Source organism: Mirounga angustirostris, unplaced genomic scaffold, assembly GCF_029215605.1.
Source record: "Mirounga angustirostris isolate CCGP_5_RB_7025 unplaced genomic scaffold, mMirAng1.0.hap1 SCAF_16, whole genome shotgun sequence".
Taxonomy (NCBI): domain Eukaryota; kingdom Metazoa; phylum Chordata; class Mammalia; order Carnivora; family Phocidae; genus Mirounga; species Mirounga angustirostris.
This window is the reverse complement of record NW_026991724.1, coordinates 29,322,759-29,349,270: the sequence shown is the minus strand read 5'-3', so window position 1 is coordinate 29,349,270 and position 26,512 is coordinate 29,322,759. Positions and strand designations below refer to the sequence as shown.

The 26,512-nt window shown below is 54.0% G+C and overlaps 1 protein-coding gene across 1 annotated transcript; it reads right to left on the bottom strand.

The window, feature by feature from the left end:
* Positions 1 to 14,629: 14,629 nt before the first annotated feature.
* On the bottom strand, positions 14,630 to 18,150 carry IRX3 (iroquois homeobox 3). The gene is made up of 4 exons (XM_045891107.3): positions 17,086 to 18,150; positions 15,789 to 16,908; positions 15,539 to 15,605; positions 14,630 to 15,059 (listed from the first exon to the last, which is right to left on the bottom strand). The coding sequence occupies exons 1-4, from the start codon at positions 17,350 to 17,352 to the stop codon at positions 15,005 to 15,007; spliced, it is 1,509 nt and encodes a 502-aa protein (XP_045747063.1). The 5' UTR covers positions 17,353 to 18,150; the 3' UTR covers positions 14,630 to 15,004.
* Positions 18,151 to 26,512: the final 8,362 nt, after the last annotated feature.

Sequence of the window (26,512 nt, the reverse complement as noted above, 5' to 3'; positions counted from 1 at the left end):
TGCCCCTCTGTGAGGGGATGGCTGCTGGACGCCTAGATGAGGAGGCATCTGTCTGGGTCCTGGTGGGGTCAAGGGCAGGGGGCTGGCCCAGTCTTTGACGGTGGCTATGTTCTCTCATCTTCCTCACTTAACCCACTGCTCCTCCTGTCTTCCCTAGACACGTGCAGGAAGACTTCTTCAGTGTAATATATCCCCCGCCCCATTTATTCTCTCCCTGTATCTTGGAGGGGGCTATTTCTCTCGTACCCTTCTTGCACTCCACAATGTTGCTTCTCCAGAGCTTCATGAATGCTGAATTCAACGGTAATTTGCAATGGCCAGGGAAAGAAAAGAACGAGCTTCTTCCATCTTCTGCCATGCTGCCCCTAATTATTAGTTTGTAAGTAAGTGTCAGCGCACCTACCTTTGAAGCATACGTGATTAGGACTTCGGCAACAGTGTTAGGCAGAGAACCGGGCTCAGAACTTCACTCTGACCCCGTTATACCTCGGTTCTCTGCCTGCCGAAGGGGCATGATGATGGCTTTGAGGATAGAACGAGATGAGCATGTAGATGCTTATTTATCAGAGTTCTCCTCAAATGTTAGATGCTAGTCGTCATCCAAGCAGAGCGCATGGGTGTGATTTTGGGCAGCAATACAAAGCGTGAGCCATTGAGAAGGCCACCCTGCTTTCTCCAACCCAGACCCACCTTGCCTGAAATGGCAGTTAACCTGGGGATGCATTTGACAGCTTTGGGGGCCCTCCTGCTAAAGACATGGGTTCCATCCACCTGGCGATCAGCCTTCCCCAACTCTCCCACATGGCATACGACTGGGGGCTCCCTGCCCCGGCCCCGGTGTGTGTCGCTGAAGCCTCCGACTTCCCTGCCCGCAGAGCAGCATCGCTGCCCTGTGATAATATTCTGGAAAGCATCTTCGCCCACCACCTCTCTTTGGTTAGTGCAAGGTGGCAGCAGTTTGTGGGTGTGGGGGAAAGTCGTCTGCTTTTCGAGGTGGTGGGGCGGGGGGAAGAAGCACCAGGCTTTTAGAAACTGCATGCAGGTCTCCCTGCAAATACTGTCCTAAGGAATCCTGTTACTGTGCTAAGGCTATGGGGACAACTCAGGGGGCTTGCCATATAAGAACGCTCCAGAACATAATTGTTTGAAGTGATAAAAGCTTTTTATCCTTTTGGGGAGGTAAAATTGTATGTAGTTTCAGCGGGACCTCTTATGCCAAACTTCGCAACAAAAATTCACTCTCCGTTACCCGCCTTAGAGGAAAATATTCACAGCTATTATATCGACCAATTTTCTCCTTCTTCTTGTGTGTGTGTGTGTGTGCATGCGCATCTGAACATTTTGGACAGTGTCTTTAAGTAGTATGTTTATGTGTTGGCCAGTGAGGCATATCCAGTGTCTTTCTTGAGCTATAATTCACATGAATTGTAATTCATCTATTTAAAATGTACAGTGTTGGGGCACCTGGGGGGCTCAGTTGGTTAAGCATCTGCCTTCAGCTCAGGTCATGATCCCAGGGTCCTGGGATCGAGCCCCGCATCGGACTCCCTGCTCCGCGGGAAGCCTGCTTCTCCCTCTCCCTCTGCCGCTCCCCCCTCTCTGTCTCTCTGTCAAATAAATAAATAATCTTAAAAAAATGAAATGTACAGTGTTCAGTTTACAGAGTTGTGCAATCACCACCACTATCAATTTTAGAACATTTCATCGCTCCAAAAAGGAACCCTGACCCCTTTAGCAGGCACTCTGTATTTCTTCCCAGCTGGAACAACCCGAGGAAACCAGTTTCTGTTTTTATCGATTTGCCTATTCTGAATATTTCACATGAACGGGATCATACAATAGGTAATCTTTTATCACTTAGCACATTTTCAAGGTTCATCCACATCACGGCACATATCAATACTTCCATCCTTTTCATGGCTAAATAGCATTCCATTGTATGGATAGACCCCATGTTGTGTATCCACTCATCGGGTGATGGACATTTGGGTTGTTTCCACTTTTTGCCTGTTACAAATAATGTTGCTTTTGAAGATTCATGTACGAGCTGTTCTGTGATGTGAGCTTTCCTCTGTCTTGAGTATATATCTAGGAATGCAATTCTGGGTCATATAAAAATGATGTTTAACTTTTTGAATAACTCGGTCTGTTTTTCAAAGGGGTTGCACCATTCCCACCAACACCGTATGAAGGTTACAGTTTCTCCACATCCTGTTACCCCAACACTTGTTATTCTTCGACTCTTTGATGACGGTTGTCTTCACGGATGTGAAGAGGAATCTCGTCATGGATTTGATTTGCAACTCTCTGGTGACCAATCATGTTGAGCGTCTTTTCACGTGTTTACCGGCCATTTGTATATTGTCTTTGGAGAAATGTCTATTCAGATCCTTTGCCCATTTTTAAATTGGGTTATTTTTCTTTCATTATTGAGTTATAATAGTTTTTTAAAAATATATTCTGGATACAATTCCCTTATCAGATATGTAATTTGCAAATATTACCCCCTCCATTCTATGGGCTCTCTATCTACTTTGTTGATGGTGTCCTTATAGTTGAACAGACTTACCTTTTGATGGAGTCAAATTTTTAAATTTTTTTCTTCTTTACTTGTGTTTTGGAGTTATATCTAAGAAGGCTTCACCACACCCCAAGTCATGAAGATTTATGTTTATATTATCTTCTAAGAATTGTATAGTTTTAGCTCTATAATTAAGTCTCTGGTACATTTTGAGTTAATTTTTGTGTATGGAATAAGAAAGGGATCCAACTTTATTCTTCTGTAGGTCAAAAGCCAGTTGTTTCTGTTTTGAAAATAGAGAAATTGTTCCATGGCGTTTGGTAAGGAGTGCTGCCCTGACATCCCCAAGTGTCCCCTCTTTCACTTTGGCTCTTCCTGGGGACCTCCCAGACATTCCCATGACTCACAAACTGACCTGTCCACGCCTGGCACAGAGTAGGAGGCTTCAGGACCCTCCGAGCTCTGATGCCAGGGACGTCCCAGCTGTTAAATATTTCGAATGTCACACCTATGTGCTGATGTGTGTTAGGACACGTTCTCGGGGTTGGAGATACTCGTATCAGTTCAGAGAGGTCCTATAACCTGCCCTTAATACTCCTGTATTGTACCTCAAGGGGGTGTTGCTGGAGCAAAGAGAAATACCAGTGTTCTGTACCTGTCACGCCAGTGAGGACCAGAATGAGAGTGGACCCTGACTCAGAATATTCTCAGCAGCTGCTTGAAAGTCTATGAGTCAAAGATCTTAGAGGCAGCAAGATGAGCCGATTCCACTGTGGTTTCTCCACAGGCAACCTGGTAGCCCATCTTGGGCTCCCATCACCAGGTCCCATCTGAGGTCCTCCCATCTGGGAGGGACTGCCTGATTTTCCCTTTGCAGAATGAGTTGGACCATCCACGATTTTGTAGGATGGAAGGGGCTTCTTTCTTGGAAGGGTTGAAGTGCTGAGACAGCTTCCTTAGAAGCTCCTAGTTGACAGATGAGTCTACCCTAGCAGTAGGTGTCTCCTACTCCCTGGTCACAGCTCACTGCTGATGGAGAGGGACACTGCCCACCCATCGGATCGACTCTGCCTCTGCCCTCCCTCCTGTCCCATTCTTCTACTGCCCTTCTGCTCAGCCCCTCTCTCCTGCAGTGTCTTTGTCCCACATTTCTGGATAATTATATTTTTTGGCAGTGGCCCTTCTGCGTGCTGTGGAGCAAGCGGTTGAGCCTATGGCCTTTTCCCAAGTACTATTTCCAGCCAGGCCGTGCCATCCTGTTCTTCTGCTGTATTCCAGGACACAAAAGGTCAGGAGCCTTGCCAGGAGGACAGACCCTGGTGTGGAGACCTTGTGGACAATAAAGGAGCATCTTAGGAAAATCAGTGAGAGCATGTGACAGGGACCCCCCAGTCCCACCTTACTGACTGATCTCAAAAAGAGTCCCGACATCACCTTAATATTTGGGTGCTCGGAGGGCCTGGCATCTATTTGGGGGTGCTCAGGTATGGCAGAGAGAGGACACAGGACAACTAAAAATGGAAATGACTGTTGCCTTCAAACCATATTCTCTGGCTAACTTTGCATAGAAAAGCATGACGACAAGTCCCTGTCATGGGGCAAAGCTGAATAAAGGTAATTCCAGTGCCCCAGTAACTCTTTTAGAATGATGACACTTTAGTGCTCACTTCGGCAGTACATATACTCCCATATAATGATTACACTTTATAATTGTATTTAAACTTATATCTGATAATTATTAAAATATTTTTATAAAATGATATTTATAATTGGGTATTTAATCATTCTTATTTTATAAAATACTTGCAAATTTTATACTTGCCTAATGATCTGAAAGGAAACTGGGATAAGCCTGATTTTATCACTGAATTCCAAAGCAGCCAGGCACTCAGTGACTATTTACCGAGTGCTCAGTAATAGAAGGCCCTGGGATGCACCCAGCACCAAGAGAATCCCCGGGCCAAAGATGCGTCCTTCAGCTCAGGTTCAAGTGTAAGAGGGGAAGAGAGGTAGAGGGACGATGAAGAGAAGGGCAGGGGGTGCCAAGTTTTAAAGTTCTACTGACTTCTTTAAGCAAAACACCGGTCCCTAGGAGCTCCCCCAGTCCAACCCCCCATTCTTTTGTCCTTTGCCACCCACCCAAGACATTGGGATGCAGCTCTTGTCAATCCCATGTCCCCAAGTTTCGTGGGTCACATCCGCAGACCTCCACGGTACACAGAAGTATCCCAGGACGTATCAAGGCCATAGGACCCATGAGGGTCTTTTGAAGAAAAACTACTTTTATAATAAGCCAAACAGGGGAATATCATGGGGTAAGATACAAGCTCCTAAATAAGATAAAAAATGAGCCGTAAGAGAAGGCACACTCTGGAGCTCCACTTTGGGTCTGAGCTCAGATTCCCCAGGTGTACTCTCACTCAGCTCTTTTCCTAGGGATGATACTCAGGTGGGGAAGCTCCAGGACGTGGTCAGATGGACTCTGCTGGGCCAGGAAGGGCTGAGGTGGTCTACCTTTGATTTTGGCCTTTGGGCAGTGGCCAACTTGCGAGCCTGGCCTTTAGCGAACTGACTGACTGCTCTCCCTTCTCACGTGCATCCCAAACCTCTTCGCAGATCTTCCCTCTCCCCTCGGGCAGCCTTCCCGTCTGCCCTTTCTATGATGGTAGCACCCTGACTTTCTTCAAGGAACTTCGTCTTCCTGCCACACCCCTGGCCACTGTGATTGGCCTAGCAATGAACACATGGCCAAGTTGAACCAATCAGAGTTCTTCCTTGGGATTTTACAACTGAAACTAACCAGCAGAAACCATTTCTTTCCCTTTGAATCACCAGCATTAAGGCCATGGGCACAGAGTTAATGGTCACTGTGTACCTGCCACCTGGGGAAGTCTGCGAAAAAGGTCAACACAGAAGCAGACACTGAAATAAAGAAAAAAAAAAAGAAGAAAGAAAGTACTGATGCTTTCAAGTCCTTGGTCTTTGTGAAGATTAGATGACTTAGTCCAGGTGCTTAGCTCATAGTATCTGATCAATAAATACTAGCTATTATTATTATTTCTTCCGCTCTTGGCTTCCCCAGTTACATGAACCAATAAAAATGTTTTTAGAAAAGACTGTTGAGCTGGGTTTCTGTCTCTGGCACCCAGGCACTCAGATGCTCAGGATATCAGGAACGTCTTTTCTTAGAAAGGAAAAAAGGCGCTAAATTAGATCACAGAGATGTGTCAATGACTGTAGTAACCAGGCTCCAAGATGGCCCCAGTGATCTCTGCATCTTGGTATTCATGCCTTATAGTAGCCCCCTCCCATACTGAAGAGGGCTGGCTATGTAACTTCAGTAGGATATTGCAGAAACGATACAGTGTGACTTCTGAAGCTGGGTCAAAAAAGACTGTGCCTTCTATCTCGCTCCCTCTGGGGTCACTTTCTCTGGGGGCAGACGGCTGCCATATTGTGGTCACTCAAGCAGCTCTGTGGACAGATTCACATGGCAAGGACCTGAGCACTGCTGCCTACAGCTGTGTGAGTAAACCATCTTGGAATTGGATGCTCAGACCCAGCCAAGCTTCCAGACAACTCCAGCCAGCCCTGACATCTTGACTGTAACCCCACGAGAAACCTCAAGCCAGAACTAGCCAGCTAAGCTGCTCTTGAAATCCTGAAGCATGGGACGTGTAAGAGAATGACTGCTTGTTGTCTCATACCACTCTCTTTTGGGAGGATTTGTTATATAGCCATAGACAGCGAATACAGAGCCATCATGTTGACTCGCCCCTCTCTCCATGAGATGCACCCGAGTTTAGTGGAGATCAGCTATGAGACATGCTGTTAGAAATCAGCTACTTAATGTAGTCCCACATTTCCAGTTACATATATCCCCCATTCCACGAAATATCTGGAAGGGCTTGTGGGCAGAGGCTGTGGCCATGAGGAGCCCAAAGCGACAGCCAACCTTGAACATGTTTAAAGGTGGAGGAAGGAGCACAATATGTCTTCATTCCTGGTAAATTCATCCTCACGTAGATGCCTGGCACCTTCTCCCTTGACCTCTCTCATTCCTTCCTTTCCTCCTCTTTGCTACACCCTCCCTCCCTCATCCTCCATCCTGCTTATCCCATGGAGGTCCAAGTCTCAGAGACTCTTTCTGTCTCCATTCTGGAAGGGCCACAGGTCTTCCTGGAGAGCGTATGGACCAGTGCTTCTCACACTTGAATATGCACACACATCTCCTGGAGAATCCTAGGAAGATGCAGATTCCAATTCAGTGGAGCTGGGTGGGGCCTGAGCATCTGCATTTCTAACAAGCTCCCAGTTTGCTGCTGCTGCAGGGTGCACATGCTGAGTAGCAAGATCTGGAAGGAGGACTAGCCTTTCTTTCACTAATATGGATGGTCAGATGGTCGCTTACAGCAAGGCACCAGTGTGTAACTGTACCGAGAGCCCCTTTCCACCAGGACCGAAGGTGAGAAGGAATTGAACGAGTGGACAGAGATCCTCATCCTGTCCTGTACTTACTTTAAAAATTTAATTTAAAGGCATCAGATTCGAGGTGGTGCCTGTGACACAGGCACTTACATGCCCTTGAGCTTCGTTGACTTCGTGGTGGAAATGGCAGGTTGCGGTGGGAGGTGGTACGCTGGGGTTGCATAGGATCTTGGTCCCTCCAAGACAGGGTCAGGCCCGAGTGGATCAGGTAAGCAGGTGGGGCAGGAGCAAAGTGGTGTCACAGCCGAAGAGCACTCCACCCCAAATCCCGTTGCATGAGCAAGTGGTAGATGGGGTCAGAATGCTGGCTCTACGCCTATTGGCCTCATTGAGCCAGTGGCTGAGTTTGGGTTTACCTACCTATAAAATGGGGGCAATCATGCCCATCGCCTAGGGTTGTGGTTGTCATCATTAATACAAAAAATATTTGTAATTTATCAGGTACTATTATGCACGAGGCAAATCCTCATGCATGGCACACTGTTCTAAGTGCAAAGAACTCATTTTATCCTCTCAACGGTCTATAAGGGAGGGAAAAAGATAATGATTCTTTCTGTTTTATGAGGGAGCAAAGCTCAGAGAGGTGCAGTCAGTAGCTCAAGGTCACACAGTTAGGGAGCACTGGAGCTGGGATTTGAACCAAGGCAATTGGATTGCAGGGCCCACCCTCTGGACCACCACACTCGAGATGCATGGCCCCGCCCATACAGGTACTGGGGATATCTGCAGGTGTCAGTGAATGAATGAATGAATGTTGTGAGATCCAGAGAAGTTGCTTTCTGTCTGTCCATCTGTCTGTCCTCTCTCTCTCTCTGTCTCATGCATTTTAGTTGTTTACAAACAAAACAGCTTTCTGAAGAGCTAACACATTCCCAGGATTCAAAAGGAGCAAATGGATAGAGACTGAAAAATATCCCTCCTGTCCTTGACCCCCAGCTGCTGGGTCCTTTCCCTGAGGCAACTACGCCAGCTCCTTGTACAAACCAATGTATATTACCCTTTTAATCTAGACAGCAGTATAGCATATGGAATGTTCTGCCTGGTACCAGAAGAGTCTCTTTAGCTGACCTTCTCTTTAAGCCTTGATTTCTTCATCAGTTCCCTCCCCCCAACCCCCACCCCGAGATGGGGGTTGTGAGCATGAGCTGAAATTCATGGAAGGTGGTTAGCATGGTTAATGGTTAGGCCTATCAAATAGTAAGCACTCAACTCCATTTTATTTGTTTTATTTTATTTTATTTTTTGAAATAGGGTAAAGGAAATAGGAGGTGATATGACCTCTACTCCGGCCACTGATGCCAACGCCTGGCTCTTGAAGGCGACGGGACTTCCTGTTGGTGTTTGTATACAGATAATGAGCCATTCCCCCAAAGACAAGAAAGGAAGAAGGAAGGAGCAAAGAAAAATATGGACAAAGAAAACTTCAAAGCCACTCTAAAAAATAAAAACTGAGCCCCCCCACCCCTGTCCAACTAAGCAGGCCACATTCCCCATGGAAGCCCTCACCAGCACTGAGGTCAACACCATCTGGCTTCAGACGCTTTTCCTCAACACCCCAGCGTCAAGTCAAGCAAAGTGGGGTGGGAAGAGAGAAATAAGTTGGGTTGGTTCACACAGAGCCTCCAGATTCCGTGCAACAGTGAGAAATAATGTACAAAGCCCAGAAAACACAGCTCTGTTGAGTCTGGGCCTCTTGGTCCCAAGGTGTGAGGAAAAGGGAGCAGGGCGTTCATCCTGTTAAATTCATGGAGCTACACATTCTGGGGGCCCAGGGGGAGCCCCAAGAGGCCGGGCCAGTCTGCTGGACAACCAGGTGGCCTGCCAGGCTGCCGTGGGCCTCCCCACGCTGGGCCTCAGCCTGGCAAGAATGTCCTGGGCCCACAATATGAGCATGAGGTGCCTGTCTCCTGCTATCATTAATTCATTTCTCTCCTCCTGGCCATCAAAATCCCATTTGAAAAAAAAAAAAACAAAACCCATAACGTTAAAATAATAGTAACGTCATTTTAATCTACACACATTTTTATCACTGTTCAAAAGATTTTTTCAAATTACCTCTGGAAACTCCCGCTATCTAATAATTATCAGGAAAAAAAGAGAGAGGAAAGAGAGAGAGAGAGCACTGCAAAAAAAAAAAAAAAAAAAAAAAGAGCCCACAAGAGGCAGGGAAGCTCTGCTTTGTCAGGGAGAAGAAAATAAAGAGAAATCAGCCCAGCTTCAAAGGGCGCATTTCCATAATTGCCCTGTAACTTTAGCAAAATAAATCTGAGCGGCTGAGAAAAGCACAATCTCTCAGATGAGTGCACTCCAAAGGCCCCGGAGGGCTGCGGGCCCACTTGTTAGCGGGCTAGAGCAGTGGGGGAATGCAGGACTGCTACCAGCACAAAAGCCACGAAATCACAGCCTTCTCGTCCTAGACGGCCGGCCCAAGTGAGACCTTACCCTGCCTTTGTCTCCTTCCTGCTCCCTGACACGGGACACACACCCACGCGCCCCCCCACGTGCACCCACACATCCACACCCGCACCCACACGCGCACACTCACTCAGCCATGCACACACATGCACCCCCACGCACTCACATGCACCCCCCCACACCCGCACACACACACTCCCGTGCACACCCACGCACCCACACGCACGCCCCCACGCTCACCCACACATCCACACCCGCACCCACACGTGCATGTGCATACTCACACAGACTCACCCATGCACCCCCACACCTACATGCACCCACACTCACACGCGCACACTCACACGCACGCACACACACTCACATGCACACCCACGCCCCCACACGCACACCCCCACGCTCACCCACACGTGCACCCACACATCCACACCCGCACCCACATGCACATGTGCACACTCACACATACCCATGCACACACACGCACCCCCCACACCCACATAGCTACATGTACCCACATGCACCCACGCACACTCACACCCACGCACCCTCACAGCTACATGCACCCACATTCACCCACGCACACACATGCACCCACACACCTACATGCACCCACATGCACACCCACACCCGCACACACTCACACACACACATTTATGTGCAGGAAGGACTGGCAGCAGTTAAGAGGTGGCAATTACTATAAGCCAAACCACAGGAGTCAGGCTTTCATCTGTGAGAACATTCCAGTAACCTGCTCCTGATATAAATATCCAGGGAGAAAGGCCCCAACTTTCCAGACACACGTCCTCTTTGGAGGTGACTCTGTCTCTCCCTCCGGAGACAGTCCCACCCCCAGCGGTTCAGGGAGCCCAAACCTACTTTTCTTTTCTTCCTCTTTTTTTTTTTTAAGATTTTATTTATTTTATTTGAGAGAGAGAAACAGCATGAGAGGGGAGAGGGTCAGAGGGAGAAGCAGGCTCCCCGCTGAGCTGGGAGCCTGATGTGGGACTCGATCCCAGGACTCCGGAATCATGACCTGAGCCGAAGGCAGTCGCTTAACCAACTGAGCCACCCAGGCGCCCCCAAACCTACTTTTCTATTTCCCAGGCTGGCAAACTTTCCTGCTTATGCTCTCTCACCCCCAGGGCCCCCTTCCAGGGCCGAGAGTTTTAAAGAACAAAAAGCAGCCCCACTTAGCATCCTTCTTTAAGGTTTCCCACCTCAAAGCTGTGCTTTTTTTCAGGGAGAAAATCCGCTACTCTAATTGCCCCCGACACCCCCTCTCCCCTTCTTGGTTTCTCAACGGACGCATGATTGACATTTGGGACCCCGTAATTCTCTGCTGTTGGGGCTGGCCTGTGTCTGTGGGACAGCATCCCTGGTGTCAACCGCATTCCTGGTCTCCACCCATGAGATGCCAGCATCCTACCCAGTCGTGACAGTGGAAAATGTCTCCAGACGTTGTCATATGTCCTGGGAGTGGGGGGCTTGCCCAGCGGAGAAACACTGCTCTATCTTAGGACCTGGGTACTCACCCTTCCACCCTCAGGAGGACATGCCTTGTGGGGTTTTCCATGCAAACAATCAGGATGGTCTTCGGAGGGGCTGGGGCCTCTGTTGGGAGGGAAAGAGGAGCTCCACATAAGCTAGGTTGGCCGTGCAGTAGACGGACATTTTCAGTGTGGTCACATTGGCTGGCTGGATTTGATGACAATGGCTAATCAGGATCAGAAGAGGTTATGGGCACCCTCCATTTATGCCCAATACGAGACAACCTCGGATTGGAAGAAATTCATCTAATGCAATCCCCTCTATCTTGCAGATGGTGAAGGTGGAGCCCCGAGTCGGGATGACACTTGCCTCCACTCAAGTTGGAGGTAGCTCTAGCCACAGACACAATCTGTCCACACCTGCAGTTGCCCTTTTGCATCTGGTAGAGGCAGAGGGCACATGCAGCCAGGAGTTCCAGGATACAGAATGTTTCTAGAAGGACATGAATAATTGGGCCCAAAGCCAGAGTTCCTGATGGAGAGTCCCAGCATATCCTGGACATCCAATTCCTATCCAAGCATTCCATCCCTGTTGCTTACCTTCCAAAACTCAGGTCTGAGACCAGGGACCCTCCAGGGGGGCCAGGAGACCACCAGCCCTGCAGGCAGGTGAGGCCCTGCCCTCTCCTCACTCTTCACCTGGGGCAGGTGAGCAGCTGGAGCACCCTTTCCTCTCGGGGAAGCCTCTGCCTCACTAGCTTTTCCATGTTGCCCTCTGACTGGACCCCACCTCCTCCTCCCTGTCTTCCCGTGAAAGTAAATTCAATTGGAAACCGTGAATGTCCCAGTCCCCAGAGGTGGGCCATCACTTAGGGAGAGAATTTTATTCTCCTCGGGCTCTCTGGCCCGGTGAGCACCCCCAACCCCCAGCTCCATGCAGATAATGAGGGAAGCCGTGACATACACTCCTTCCTCTGACCTAATTGATTATCCCCGCACACCTTGGCGTGCTTTGCATAACCAGCCCCGACAGCAGGAACCCCTTCCAGGCGGAGTGATTGACATATTTTATTTCTAATTGAAGCTTAATCAGGACCCAGGATAAGATTCCCAGATATTCTCTCTCTCTCTTATTCCTTATTCTTCTCTGGCTTCCTTCTCTCCCTCCCTCCCTCCCTCCCTCCCTCTCTCCCCCGCCCCAACTCTGTGAACCCTACCCCTTCAGCTTCCTGTTGCTTTTTAAAATTTTAGGTCCTCACAATAAAGTATGGACAGAGGCAGTCCCTGGGATCCCTGAAAGGAGGGAGAGGAGGGAGTGGCTCAGGGAGGAGGATGAAGAACCCGTTCCTGGTGAAATGGGGAGCGGAGCTGCTGCTTCTCCCTATTTTGGCTAGAAAGGGATCTTTTTGTTGTTGTTGTTTTGATCGCATTACCTTATGGGGGTCAGTCTGGGGCCATGTGAAGGGCCCATGTGTTCTGTGGGACAGAGAAGATGCAGATATGTGGGAGCCACTCCCAGGTCTCCCCCAGCTCTCCTCTGCCTCCCCCCCACAGCCGCCTTTCAGTAGGGGCAAAACTGGTCTCATCCAAGAACGATTATCCCTGGAATGAGCTGATCTGACGAGGTGAGCCAGCCACGGGGTTTACACTAGAGAGACACCAAGGACGGGGTGGGGGGCGGGTGTCAGACCTCTCCAAGCTTGGCTCCGCACCCACCTCCTGTGAACAGATGCTTTTCCTCCTCCTTGGTGGGCGGTCTGCGCCTGGAAAGGCTGCCTGCCCTCTGCGTGCCTCCTCCCCCTCATCACCCCGGCCTGGGGACTTTCCTTTCTCCCTGGTTTGAGCTGGGTCCTGAGGTGCCTGAAGGCAGACGCCTCACTGTTATGGCTGAGGGGCGTGGGTGGGCAGAATCGTGCCCAGAGTTGAAGAGAGGGGTCTGAGATTCTGGAATAGAATATTAGTAAGACTAGTAATAGAATATTAGTAAGGCTATTTACCTCCACGTGGCATGTCAGCACTAGACATGCTTCCTCCTCCGAGGTAGGCGCTATTATTCCCATTTCCCACAGATGAGGAAATAGAGCACAGAAAAGTTAATTCTCTGCCCAGAGTTTCACAGGACGGAGACTGGCGAGCTAGGTCTGTGCCCCAGTAAAGCTTGGAAGCTGAACCCCATAAACACCATTAATAGAGAGCCAGGAGGGGAGGGAGCCCGAGAGACATTTCCCACCTCTGGGGGAGGGGCTAGACTAGACGGGGAGCCCCAGCCTCTTCGCTTGCTCAGAGACCAGCCTCTGCCTCACCGGCCCTCTGGGAAAGGCCACCAACTAACACACTGGACGCCAACAGACCCTCTTTCCCCCTTGTTCCTGGGAGGCCACCACACCCCGTTTACCCAGCTTCTGTGGGGTTACCTGGGGGCCATGCTGGGAGCTGCCCGGGGCATGGATGGGTCCTTCCAGGACCTACCCTGCTCCTGCAGAACCTGGAAGGTGTACACTAAATATAATGCTGTCCCTTGTTCTATGGCTTCAGGCATGCAAGCTCTTCCCGAAACTCCCAGAGGGCCCGTGGGATTGTCAGAGGCCCCACACCAGGGGGTGGGGTGGGGGCAAACACCAGGTATCTGGCCACCCTATGCATTTACTAACTAAACGTGGGGACGGAGGTACAAAAAAGGAACCCTCCACTTCGGCCCGGCCCGGAGGCGGCACTCTTCCAGCGCTCCTTACAAGTTGTTCAAGTCAAAGTTGGGCAAGGCTGGCGGACTGAAAGAGAAAACAAGAGGAGGAGGAGGGGGCGAGGAAGGGGTCAGCGGTGGGCCGGGCCTGGCTGGAGCGGCCTCCAGAGGTAGGCGCTGAGTGGCCCTTTTGTCCTGTAGAGGGAGCTCCAGCCCCAAATTTCCTGCCCCCCCCCCCCCCGCCGGCCCACTCCTGGACTGCCTGAATCCAGGCTGCATAGATAGGTACAGCAGCCCCAACACCCCTGGTCCCCCCATGGGACCCCAGAAAGTTGTCCTTCCAGGGCACTTGGGGAAAACCTGCTGGGGTACCAAGACGCACAGATGCTACCAGGACCTGGGTCCCCCAACTCTCCATTCGCGCTGGGCAAGTCACCAAGAGGTCATGATGTGCATCCCTAGGCTCCCCGCTCCTCCATACCCACCCTCTACTCACCGCCACCCCACACCCTTGCATCTATAAGGAGGAGTCTAGGGGTGCAATGAGGTTGGAAGGGGCTTGAACTGAGCTGGCACACGCCCTCATGTAAAACTGAGAAAACCTCAATTGTGCCTATCTAAGAATGGGGTTGCAGGAGTGATGAGAACCTCCCACCCTAAACCTTCTGCACCCAGACCCTTCTCTGAGTCTTTCTGCTTTGCCATCAGAGCAGGCTCCAAGACCCCACGGTTGCTCCAGTGGGTGGGGTGGGCCCAAGGGCCCAGGCTCTTCGGAGGGCATCAGGTCGGGTTTCCCGCTGTCTTCTCTGCCCTTTCCCTTGGGCGCCCCACGGACTTCTCCAACTGCCTCACCCCCAGCGGTGCCCCCAGGCCCGCCACTTCTGTCTTCTCGGCCTCTGCACTCTTCTGATAAAATGGTCCTACTTGCCTTCTTTTCTGCTGATCCCCAGCAACTCTTCAAACATGGGAGGATGGGGGGAGTGGATAAAAAAACCCCATAACAATAGATCCGTCGTGGGGCAGGGGCAGACAGGCGGGTTTTAGTCAAAGTGGCAACAGCTCATTTATTTAGCCAAAAATAGATACTTTCTTGTACAATTTGGTTCACACATATGTACATTTTTCTGTATATACAAAAAAAGTCAGACACGCTTATTCTCACGGAAACTCCACCCCCCAAATCAACCGAACCAAAAAAAAAAACAAAAAAAAACCCCTCACAAACTCAGCTAATGTGGGGGTACAGAAGCCACTTGGGGAGGACTGAGGGGGACTTGCTTTATTTCTTTTTTTGTTGGTATTTAGTTTTCTTTTTTAGGTATTCATACACGGACATGCTTACAAGTCATAACTATACAGAGCGATTTTTTTTTTACAATTATTACAACGATTTAAAATTTTTAAAAATAAGTACTAAGACGAGGAGAGAGCCGAGAGGACCAGAGCGGCATCCAGGTGGTTCTGGGGCCTGGAAGAGAGAAGCAATGGTAGTAGCAAAGGGAAATAAGAGCTCGGGGCACCGACGCTGCCCAGGACCGGGAGACCCAGCCTGGGGCTGAGGCTGGGGGGCTGGGAGGTGTCTCAGTGTCAGATGCTGTCCCGCTGTAGACGTTGGGCTTCTGGTTTAACTATCAGAAGGGCGAGAAGGCGTCAGACCCGAGGTCCCGGCTGCAGGGCCTCCAGGGGGGCTTCCCAGAGCCGCCGCCCGCCCCAGGGGCCTGGCGACAGGGCCGGGCTCCGGGGCCCACCGCTCCGCACCCTGGGCCGCGCCCGGGGGCCAGAACTGGGATGGCCAAGCCGGCTGTGGGCCCGCGGGGACTACGGAGGGCTGTGTGTTTCGTCCCCTTTTTAAAGCGCGTCCCGGCGGCAGAAGCCAAGTGCGCCTCCAAGTTTGTTCCTCCCCGACTTGCCGGTCCCACCATTCCCCCTACCGCGGGGGTCTCTTACCGCCTGGGCACGGGCTGGAAAGCTGTCTTGAGTAACTTTTTCTCCACTTCCAAGGCACTACAGCGATCTAAGGGAAGCCGGGAAGAAGAAGGAGGGCCTTCAGAGCGCTCCATTCCAGCACTCAGGGCCGCGGGAGGCAGGCGCGGGGTGGTAAGCGCCCTAAGCCCCCGGGGTCCTGCGCATCTCCGCCTGCCCCCGCGCGACCCCCAGAGCCCACCCCCTCCCTCCGCATCCAGCGCTCAGTAGTCACCTGTTCCGCCTTCGGGCTCCGCGGGCCGAGCGAAGGCAGCAGCGGCGGCGGCCGGGTGGCCCGCGGCTCCTGGAAGTCCCAGCAGGTGTGGAGGGGCCGAGCCGAGCAGGGAGAGCGGGTGCGGGCGTGGGCCCGGCGGCGGGCCTGGGAACGGCCGGTTGGTCCAAGCCGGGAACTTGCTCAGAGGCGCGGAGACGAGTCTGTGAGCCGCGGCGGCCGCGGCGGCTGGAGAGAGCTGCAGGGCCGGGGGCGCGACGGCGGCCCCGGGGGGAGAACCCCCCGCGCCCGGAGGCGAGCGGCGCGGGTTGTCCGGGCTTGTGGCCGTCTCGGCCAGGGACCAGATCTTGGGCTTCTGCAGGGCTGAGGCGGGCGCTGGCGCCGGAGCGCAGGGGTCCAGGCCCGCAGGAGGCGAGGGCGGAGACGGCGGAACCGCGGCCACCGGCGGTGGCGCTGGGGCCAGACTCAACACCGGCAGTGGACGCTCCTCCAGCCCCTCCGAGCTGTCGTCCGAGTCGCTGTTCTTGGAGTCTGAAATGGGTCTCAGGCCGAGGTCGCCGTTCCTGTGCGCCGCCCCAGCCAAGGCGAGCTCAGGCCCCGCGGCCGCGCCGTCTAAGTTCTCCAAATCGATCTCCTCGTCCTCGTCGTCGTCCGCCAGGCCCTCGCCCCCCGTGTCCTCCTCCTCCCCCACGAGCTCCTCCTCCTCCAGCTCCAGCTCGCGTTTGCTGTCTTCTTCGTCCTCCTCCTCGTCTTCCTCCTCGCGCTCGCTCCCGTAAGCGTTGCCCTCCTCGTCGGTGCGGCTGCGGGGCGCCCAAGTCATCTTGTTCTCCTTCTTGAGGCGCCGGCGCGCGTTGGCGAACCAGGTGGACACCTGGGTGAGGGTCATCTTGGTGATGATGGCCAGCATGATCTTCTCGCCCTTGGTGGGGTAGGGGTTCTTGCGGTGCTCGTTGAGCCAGGCCTTGAGCGTGCTAGTGCTCTCCCGGGTGGCGTTCTTGGGACGGGACGGGTCCCCGAACTGGTACTGGCCATACGGGTAGAAGGCGGGGTGCGGGTGCGGAAACGCGGCGGCCGCGGCCGGATGCTGCACCCCGGGGCTGTCTTTCAGCTCGTACTGCGCGCCCTGTACGCACACGGAGAGGGAAGGGACACGCGCAGAGGGAGCGCGGGTGAGCCCTAGCCGTCGCCGCCTCCACCCTCCCGGCCTGGGCCGCGCTCGTCTACTCCCGCGCGCTCGCCTCTTCCCGCGCCCCAGCTCTCTAACCCTCCCCCACCCCACCCCGGCTCCCTGGGCGCTTACCAGCTGCGGGAAGATGGGCAGCTCGGCGGCGTAGGGCAGAAAGGCACCGTAGCCTTGGGCGGCTGCGGCAGCCGCTGCCGCCGCGGCATAGGGCGCCCCGTACACGGAGGAGAGCACGTTGGACAGGGACCCCGAGGCGGCCAGCTCCGAGGCCCCGGCTCCTGGGCCGCCCCGGGCCCCGGCGCTGCCGCCGCCGCTGGCGGCCCCCGGGCGCTCGGGTGGGTACAGCGGGCGGATGTACTGGTATCCGAGCTGGGGGAAGGACATGGTGGCCCGCGGGGCACGGACGGAGAGGGGGGCCCGGCCCCCGGGGCCGCCCTGCTCAGCGCCGCCCGCGGGCTCCGGCGCGCATCGGGGGCTGGGCCGGGCTGGGGCCGCGCTGCCTCCCGCGCTGCGCTGCGCTCCGCGTTCGCCTATTGGATCTGCTCCGCGGCGGCGGCGGCGGCGGCGGCGGCGGTGGCGGTGGCGGCGGCGGCGGCGGCGAGGAGCCAGGTCAGGTCCGAACAGATTGGCGGAGATTCCCGGGGCTCCGGGCTCTGATTGACATTTCTACGGGCCCGCAAGCCCCTCCTCTCAGCGCCGCGCTCCCTCCTCTTTCGGCAGCCGGAGCAGCCTCTGCCCGCGCCTCGCTCCTCGCTGCCCTCCTGTCCCCGAGCAGTGTCGCGCCTCGCTTCCTTCGCGCTCCTCTAGTTTTCACTCCCCCTCCTCGCCCTTCCTCTCCCCTCCCTCCCTGCGCTCCTCTTCCCCCTTGGATCGCTTCCGCTCCTTCGGGCTCTTTCACTCTCCTGGACGCTCGGAAACTCTCTTCCCTCTCCTGCTTTTCCTTTCTCTCTATTCCTTTTCTCTTCTCCCCTTTCCGCTCCCTTCACGCTTTCTTCTCCCCTGTTTTTATCTCTCTCTGTCTACTCCCATAACTCTCCCCCCAGCCCCAGCCCTGGCCTCGGCGGCGCCCTGGGCTCAGGCGGCCTAAAGTTGGGGACACTTAAGGTGCCGTGCGGGGGGTGGGAGTCCGCGGATCTGTGTCTGAGGCTGTGTCTGTGCGTCCGTCCCCGCCCTCACCTCCTCCCCTGCCCTTCCCCAAATCTCGGGTCTGACGTCGCGCCCTCTTATTCGACTTTTCCTCGCGTCTCCTTCCGGAGTCGCCAATCGCCGGGGCGCCTTCCAGGCGAGGCCGCCCACCCCGGAGGATACTGCGCGCAGGGCGGGGCGGGGCGGGGACGCGAGCCCGGGCGCTCCGAGTCCCTGCCCGCCCCCTCCGGCCTGCGCCGGGAGGGGCCTCGGGAGGCGCGGGGACGCGGGTTAGTACAGGGTCAGCTCGCCCCTCCCCGCTGCCCGCCCCTCGGTACCTCTTCCCCCCCCCCCCCCGCCCCGCCCCAGCGCGGGGGCCTGGGTCGGGACCAAGATCTCGGTCCAGGGCAGGCGCTGGGGCTTTCCTCGGCCCGGGCCCCCTTTTCGGCTCGCACCTCTTAGACTCCAGGCCACTCTCAGCGGCGTAGGGAAGAAGCTAGTAGAGCGGTGCGAGGGGCGAAGGGGTGCGTTCTAGTCGAGCCTTCAAAGGCCATCTCATTGCCCAGGGGGGCGAAGCAGCCCCCTACCCAGAGCACCAAACCCTGAAATCAGCTACTTTAACGCCGCCTGTGTCCGGGTGCGAACCTCTGATTAGAAATGGCGGGCTCTGCCTCTGGAGGGGCTAAAGTGTGGACCCCCTGGGGATCCTGGGGAGCCAAGACTGGGACAGGGAGCCTAAGCGGGTGTGCGGGGGGGGGGGGGGGGAGGGGGGGGAGGAGCAGAGAGCCAGGTGGCGGAGGCTCCAGGAACTTTCCGAGAGCGCTTCGAGAAGTTTGTATATTGGCATTTTCGGTCCGTAGACACCCTTCGTTTCCCTACCCCATTCCTCTGCCCCCCGGGTCACCGTGCCAAACTGTTTTCTTTCTGTAAAGATCCTATCACCGTCTCGGGTGGGGATGGAGGCGAGACTTTTGGTTTTACAGTGGGCTATTTCCTCCATCAAACCTGAAATCCCGGTATGCGAACGCCCACCTTCACGGATTTGGGCGTGCAGCCGACCGCGGGATTGCAATTCCCGGAATCGCAGCGACTCCGGGCTAAAAGCTTTAGGCCGCGGCGGCGACCGACGCACTGGCCAGGCCTGCAGCCGTAGCGCTCCGGGGACAGCACGGGGGCGGTGACTCTGTCATGGAGTGGCCAGCCTGGGCTGTGGGGCGGAAACTGGCCGCCGCGCGCTGATTGAGAGAGGAATTGAATCCGAATTCCACCAGAGTGGAGAGATCGGAGAGTCTCGGCCCCCGGCTGTCTCTCTGGTCTAAGCAGCTCTGGGCAATCCAGCTCAGGAATGAACTCCCAGTTTTGACCCCACCCCTCACTCCCGGTCTCTTTCCACCGGTCTTCGCATAGGGGCGGTGGCTCCAGAGAAAAATTGCGCGGGGGCGGGCGGGGGGGGGGGAGAGTCAAGAGAAAGTTTGGGGGCCACCAGTTTGGTGTTCGATTGGGAGAACTGATGTGTGGCCTTCTCAAATTCGGTCGAGCTCTTTCCCACATCCCCTCCCCACCTGCTTCTCTGCCTGATACCTGGCGTTGGCCTTAGCTGGAGTCTCCCCAGAGGAGGAGATATCAAGGGAGGCTCTGGCTTTGAAATGTTTCCCCGGCGCCTGATTTCGTTTCCAGTTAAACCTCTCAGCCAAGGGGCTTTGGGAACCATGGGCTCACCTTCTCACAGAAAATCTCAGGGGTTACAAAATTGAGGGTAACATTATTTCCCGGAGTGCTTCCTAGGTGTCAGACCTCGAGCCTCGAGGGCCCTGAACCCCAGAGTTTGCCCAAAGTGGTGGCACCAGACCCAAGCGTGCCAGGTGCCAGATTCCGAGGTGGGGAAACTGTGGGGTGCACTGCAAATGCCCAGACGAAACGCTCGCTATTAAACTCAGCTCTTCCGGAAGGAAAAGAGAAAACCATGAGCCCCGGAGATGCTTCCTCCTCATTAACCAGCTATCGACCTGGCTGCTTCGAGCTGCAGGAGGTGGGAAAGAGGCCAGGGAAGGGCCGAGGTGGTTTTCTGTGAACCAACCACGCAGGTCCGACGGCGCCCATGGCCCAGAAGGAGAATCCCCAGACCCATTCTCGTACCCAAGAACCTCGATTAATTAGGTCCCTCCAGGCGTCCCAGGTCCCGAGCAGAAGCGGCCTCTCCACTACCCTAGTGTCCAGCAGAGATCTGCCCTGCCCTGCCCTGGCCCGGGAGGTCCGCGCTTCACGTCGGGACTCAGCGTCCTAGGCGGCCGAGCCCCGACGTGGCACTGGCTCCCAAACTCGACCGGGCCAGTGGAGCCCGGCCCCGGACTGAACTCGCGAGTTCGAGGACAGCCGAACCATTTCCAGAGATGTTTAATCCAAGGGACGAGGTCAAAGTGACACACTCGCACAGGGAGGAGAAGCAGGTGCACGGGAAGTTGATTTGGGAAAGGCATGCGCGCACAAACGCGCCGCACACAAAAGCTTCTCCGTCCTTTCGCCTTCTTCCACTGTTCCCGACGCACACAGCGCTTCGGAGGCTTGCTGTAGACGCTCTCTCTACGCGGCCCCGAGTGTGGAAGTGCACGGACAGGGTGTCCATGGCACACGTTGGTGCACACAGGAGCGCTGCTGGACTCGCACCTGGGCCCGCGCGGCCCGACGTCTGCCCAGGGCCCGCGGGCCGCCAGGCTCAGGGGCAGCGCCACGCGCGGCACGCGAGCCGCTAGCCACCAGGCCCCCTTTCTGCCCCCTCCCCGCCCAGCCTCACGGTGCGCGCGCGTCCCCGTCGGGGGGCGCCGCTGCAGCCCCTGGGTCTCCGCGCCGAGGCCCATCTTCCGTCCTTCCCTCCCAGAGCCGAAGTCCCCCGGCTGCAGGGCGGCCGGCGATCCCTCCGCTTCCTGCAGACGCCGCGGCGCACGCTCCCACCGCTCCCTCCCCCCGCGCTCGGGTTACAGGTTAATGAAATGCTCGTTTTCCTCAGTCATTTGTTTTGTTTTCCTGCAAAGTTCTGATAAGTAGCTAACCAACGAAGCTTGTAATTACAATCTTACAGAAACCGGGCCGATCTGTATATAAATCTCACCATCCAATTACAAGATGTAATAATTTTGCACTCAAGCTGGTAATGAGGTCTAATACTCGTGCATGCGATAATCCCCTCTGGATGCTGGCTTGATCAGATGTTGGCTTTGTAATTAGACGGGCAGAAAATCATTATTTCATGTTCAAATAGAAAATGAGGTTGGTGGGAAGTTAATTTCTCTCCGCTCTGTGAAGCGTAGACAAGAATTTAATGATTTAATTACAGTTGTAAGCCCTTTCCATGAGACTTAAATTGAGCTGAGAATATTTTTTTCTTCTCTCTCTCTCCCTCTCTCTCCCTCTCCCGCATTCTCTCTCTCCGCTATTAGCAGCCGTGCGGACGCCGGAGTGCGTGGCCTGGCGTCCGCACCGGGAGGGATTTGCATCAGGCCGGAATCCGGACCCCGGGGATCCCAGGAGGCGCGGGCCGACTGCCTGCAGAGCCGCCCCGGAACGGGCTGCGGCGCCCCACCGGTCGCCAGGGCCTCGAGGCCGGTCCCTGGGTCCCGAGAAGCGTCGGGGAAACTTTGGGAGAAACTTTGCCAACTTTGCTGTCGGCGGGGGAGAGGCCGCCCGGCCGGCCGCTGCAGCTGCGGGCCGCGACGCGCGCGGTGGGCCCCAAGTTGGGCCCGGGCATCCGGGAGCCGGCCGGGCCGCCCCAGGAAGCGCGCGAGGCCGGCCGACGGCCCCTGGCTCCCCGCTGCGCCCTCGAGCGGACCCCCCCCCCCACCCCGCCGCGCCCCCGGGGCTCTGGGCGGCCCGCGGCTCGCCGCGCCCAGGATGGCCGGGATCGAAAATCTGGCCCTCAGCGCAAGTGATCTGCTTTTTCTTTACCTCTCCACGATCATCCTTTTCTCACCTGACTCGAGCAGTTTCACTGTCTCCCTCTCCTTTGTTTTTCGCTCCCCGTCTGTCTGTCTCTCCCACTTTCTAGGTATTCGATTTCTGAGTCATTCATTTTCCTTCTCTTTCCTCCGCTCCCCCCATTCGTTGTTTTATTTGTTCCTCTGGACCACTTTGCAGTTCACTTTTCTCAGTGTGGCTCCTTCCCTCTGCCCTGATTTTGTCTCTTTTTTATCTCTGTCTGCCTCTGTGAGGGTCCCTCTCCCTCACCCCCAATTCTCCTTCTGTCTTTCCTTCTCTCTTTCATCCCAGTCTATGTGCTTCTCCGGTTTCTTGGTCTGTCTCTCAGGTTCTCCTCGGCGTGTATTTTCTCTCTTTTCCTCTCCAGGACGTGTGCCCCCCCCCACCCCCTTGCATCGGCCTCCCTCCCGGCCCCCCGGCGCCCCCTCCTCATCCATCTTGGGAGATGAATATGTCGCCTTATTGGATGCCGAGGCCAGAGCCGGGTGATGGGGCTCGGCCAGCCTCGCGCATTTTCTTCATGCATATTGAGGAGATGGTAATGAGTACGTTTGCATTGTTGCATGGAAAGACTGCGTTTCCGGCCACAATTCCGAGCGGGCGAGGGTGGCGGGGGCCCCAGAGAGCCCGCAGTGGGCACCCAGCCTGGTGGCCGCAGCTGGCCCTCAACGGGATGGCGGGTGCTCGGGGCCCCGGGGAGGAAGTGACCTCTCGGAGCGCGCGGCCCGGGCCGCCGCCTCCTTGGGCTTCTCCACAAAGGCCGACCGCGCTCCCCTCATTAAAGCCTCGTTACGGGAACCCCCGCCTGGCTCCGACGGCTCCCTCGCGCCCCCAGCCCTTGGGCCTCTGAGCCCCCTCCCCTGATGTTTGGAGGCCCGTGATGGAGCGCCACCAGGAAATTAGTGCCTGACAAAGACGTCTAATGGCAATAAATTGTTTGCGATTCTGAGTGACACGTCGCGGGATCAGACACAGCCGCATTGTGTGCCCGGCCCCGCTCACTCCTTAATCTGGGAGGGCGCAGCGGCGGTCGCTCCCCCAGGGGCAGGGCGCGCGCGGGCGCCTTGGGTTGTCCCCAGCGGGCTCTGGCCTGGGCTCATCCTTCCGGGAGCAGACCTGGACGACCCAGTCATTCTAGAGGGGCATGTCCCTCCCTGAGAAGGTCCCCAGAGCTCAAGAGACAGGACCCAGGCATGCCACTCAGAGAAGGGAAGGTTTATGAAAGCAGCTTTCCAGGGGGCAAACTCTTGAAGAATTGAGCTCAGAGGGAACCCACTGCTGGAAAGCTAGAAGGGCGCGGATCCCCAGCTCCAGACACAGCGGAGCAGGGACACTCTGGGTGTTAGACATTTGCACTAATCCCCTATTCTCCTCCCAACTTCAAACCTGGGAAAGCTGAGAAAACATCAAGATCTGGCCTTGTCTGGAATTGGGTAGTGTCAGGTTTCCCAAACTTCAAACCCTCCACTACCACCTCTATTATTTGTTTAACATTTTTCCTTAAGTTGACTCCTTTTAAATACTTACATACATGTTTTTGGAAAGAAAACTTGATACTGCTACTGTAAATTGAAAAGTAGCCCTCGGGGCGCCTGGGTGGCTCAGTTGGTTAAGCGACTGCCTTCGGCTCAGGTCATGATCCTGGAGTCCCGGATCGAGTCCTGCATCAGGCTCTCTGCTCGGCGGGGAGTCTGCTTCTCCCTCTGACCCTCCTCCCTCTCATGCTCTCTGTCTCTCAAATAAATAAATAAAATAAAATTCTCTCTCTCAAATAAATAAATAAAATCTTTAAAAAAAAAGAAAAAAGAAAAAAAAAGAAAAGTAGCCCTTACTCACCATAAAGGGAAATGGGAAAAGATAAAAAAACAACTAAAACCAAGGGATCTAAAACATTTGAACCATTGTTGCTTGCTGGGGAACGACTTTTAGAGGACCTGTGGGTGTGTGTGTAATCATTAGCAAGGGTTGGAAGTATTAAACACTGAATCTTTTTCAGAAGAAATGAGAGAATTGAAAAGGAAATGCTTCTTATTATTCAACAATGTTAATTCTGTCTCCAAGATACCTGAAATCATATTGAGGACCCTAAAAGCTGTACTGGTTTAGGATTTACTAATGTAAACCCACACTCTGTTGAAGAGTATGTAAAAAAATTAGGATGAAAAAAAAATGTTGAGTTATTATTGGTTACCAAATAATTGTGTTAAGCATTATCAGAAATAATGTGTGTTAAACAGTATCACATATAAGATCTACAAAGGAGAGACTATCCAGGGTGGCCATGTATGGTTGTGCAGGCTGCTCACTGAACAAAGGTACCCAGCTGAGGGGCTGAGAGGGTCCTGAAGTCCAGTCCTTCTGCACTCATCCAGCTGGTGCCTTGGCTTAGGGCTGCACTGGAAGAAAAGTGCCTTTCTCTGATTTGCACAAAGCTGGAGTATGACCTAACCCTTATGTTAGTGATGGGGAAACTGAGGCTTAGAGAGCTTGGCAAAGTCCAGACTGGACCCGAATCTGATATTCTTGACTATGATCCCTCTGGGAGGAAAATCAGGGTCTTTTGGGGACTTGGAGAGGTGGTGCTGGGAGTTTGGAAGGGAGATATTCAAAGAGTAGTCCCTGGACTGAAGGAAGGAAAAGGGCAGCCAGGCTGCTGGGGGCTTTCCCTTCACCTTAATCCTTATACTTCATGCAAATATTTGGAAGGGACCTGGGTCAAGGATGCATTATCTCTGCTTGGGAAAGGGGAGAAGGTGTTCTGGTTTGCTTTGGTATTTGAACCTGTCCCTTGCCTCTTTGGTCAAGTCTTACCTGTATGAGTCTATAGACCAGAGTTCCATTTTGCCCCCGTCCACACTGTTTGTAAATTTTGGACTCCTAAAGACACACTGAGGGCCTGCATTCCCCAGAAGCTGGGAATCAAGGTATAGGCATTCTTTTATGGGGAGGAGAGGGAGTGGTGAGGTTGGCCTCCGTTGAGTTTTTCAAAACTTGAATTGCTTGCCAACACTTGCTAATTAGGTAATTTTATTAAAAACATCTAGATCTCAGTTTGTTTGAAAAACTGGAGGGCTAAGAAACACAAGCCTCTCGTTTGTGCACACAATCATCTAGAGTTCATGGCTGCTGCCCATTTACCTGGACACGCTTCAGTATGCTCCCACCCCCATCTAGCCCACTTCTGTCAATGACCTGTAGGCTGCGGGGTGTGGGCCCTGCTCAGCATTCTCAGTTGTGAGAACCCAACACCCTTTTGCAGGCAGACACTGCTCCTCCAAAGAGAAGAAAGTGGCATGAGGCGTGACCTGGGCAGGAGTTGCGAGTGTCCCTTTTTTCCTTTTCTATCTGCCACTCTCCTGGTTAGCGGGGCAGCTGATTTTCCACGGGGGGGGGGGGCGGCGGGAGGGCAGGGAAGGTTGAGGGCACATTCCTAGGAGACATGGGAATGAATAGGTCTGAGAGGTGGAGCTGGGTTTATTCTAAATCTCTGGGAAGAGAATAGAAAGGCTTGTCTCCAAATAACCATTTATAGGAAACCCCCTTAGCATCAGCCCTTTCTTGATCCCCATGCACCATCTTAAACATATCAAATCAGGGGTGCCTGGGTGGCTCAGTCTGTTAAGCGTCTGGTTCTTGATTTCGGCTCAGGTCATGATCTCAGGGTCGTGAGATAGAGCCCTGCATTGGGCTCCATGCTGGGCGCTGAGTCTCCTTTAAGAGTCTCTCCCTCTTCCTCTGCCCCTCCCCCTCTTAAAAAAAATCAAACCAGAAAGTCTGTTTCTTCTCTCCTTTTATCCCTCTCTCCATTTCTCTTTGCAGCAAATATTTATTGAGTGCCTTCTGTGGGCTAGAAATGGAGCCCACAGGGGATACCCAGGGGATAGAATGATGAGCTAGCTGTTCGCATGGAGCTTACATTTTAGTGGGGCAAGGACATACAAAACAGGAAAACAAGCAGGCAAAATCAAGTACTATAAAGCAACACAATAATACCAGCTGTACCCGGTTGGATAATGTCCTCCCCAAATTCATGTCTTTCCCACAACCTCAGAATGTGACCTTATTTGGAAGTAAGACCATTGCAAATATAATTTGTTAAAATGAAACGTATGCTGGAGTTTTATCTCCTACAGGAGTGGAGTGGGTTCTTAGTCCAGTAAGACTAGTGTCCTTATAAGAAGAGGAGAAAAGACAGAGCTAGACACAGAGAGGGAAGCCATGTGAAGACAGAGTCAGAGATTGGAGCAATGCATCTAGAAGCCAGGGGATGCCAATGATTGCCGATAGTCACCAAATGCTAGAAAGAGGCAAGAAAGAATTCTCCCCCAGAGCCTTCAGAGAGAGTATGCATAGCCCAGTCACATTTCAGACATCTAGGCTTCAGAACCATGGGGGAAGAAATTTCTGTTGTTTAAAGCCACCTCACTTGTTACAGTAACGCTGGGAAATG

What these genes read in the sequence shown, in the direction of transcription:
- IRX3 (XM_045891107.3), bottom strand. Translation starts at nt 17,352, where the DNA reads ATGTCCTTCCCCCAGCTCGGATACCAGTACATCCGCCCGCTGTACCCA. An exon ending in TGCCCATCTTCCCGCAGCTG is followed by an intron (nt 16,909 to 17,085) that starts GTAAGCGCCCAG and finishes GTGTGCGTACAG; the next exon opens with GGCGCGCAGTACGAGCTGAA. An exon ending in GGAGCCCGAAGGCGGAACAG is followed by an intron (nt 15,606 to 15,788) that starts GTGACTACTGAG and finishes GGCTTCCCTTAG; the next exon opens with ATCGCTGTAGTGCCTTGGAA.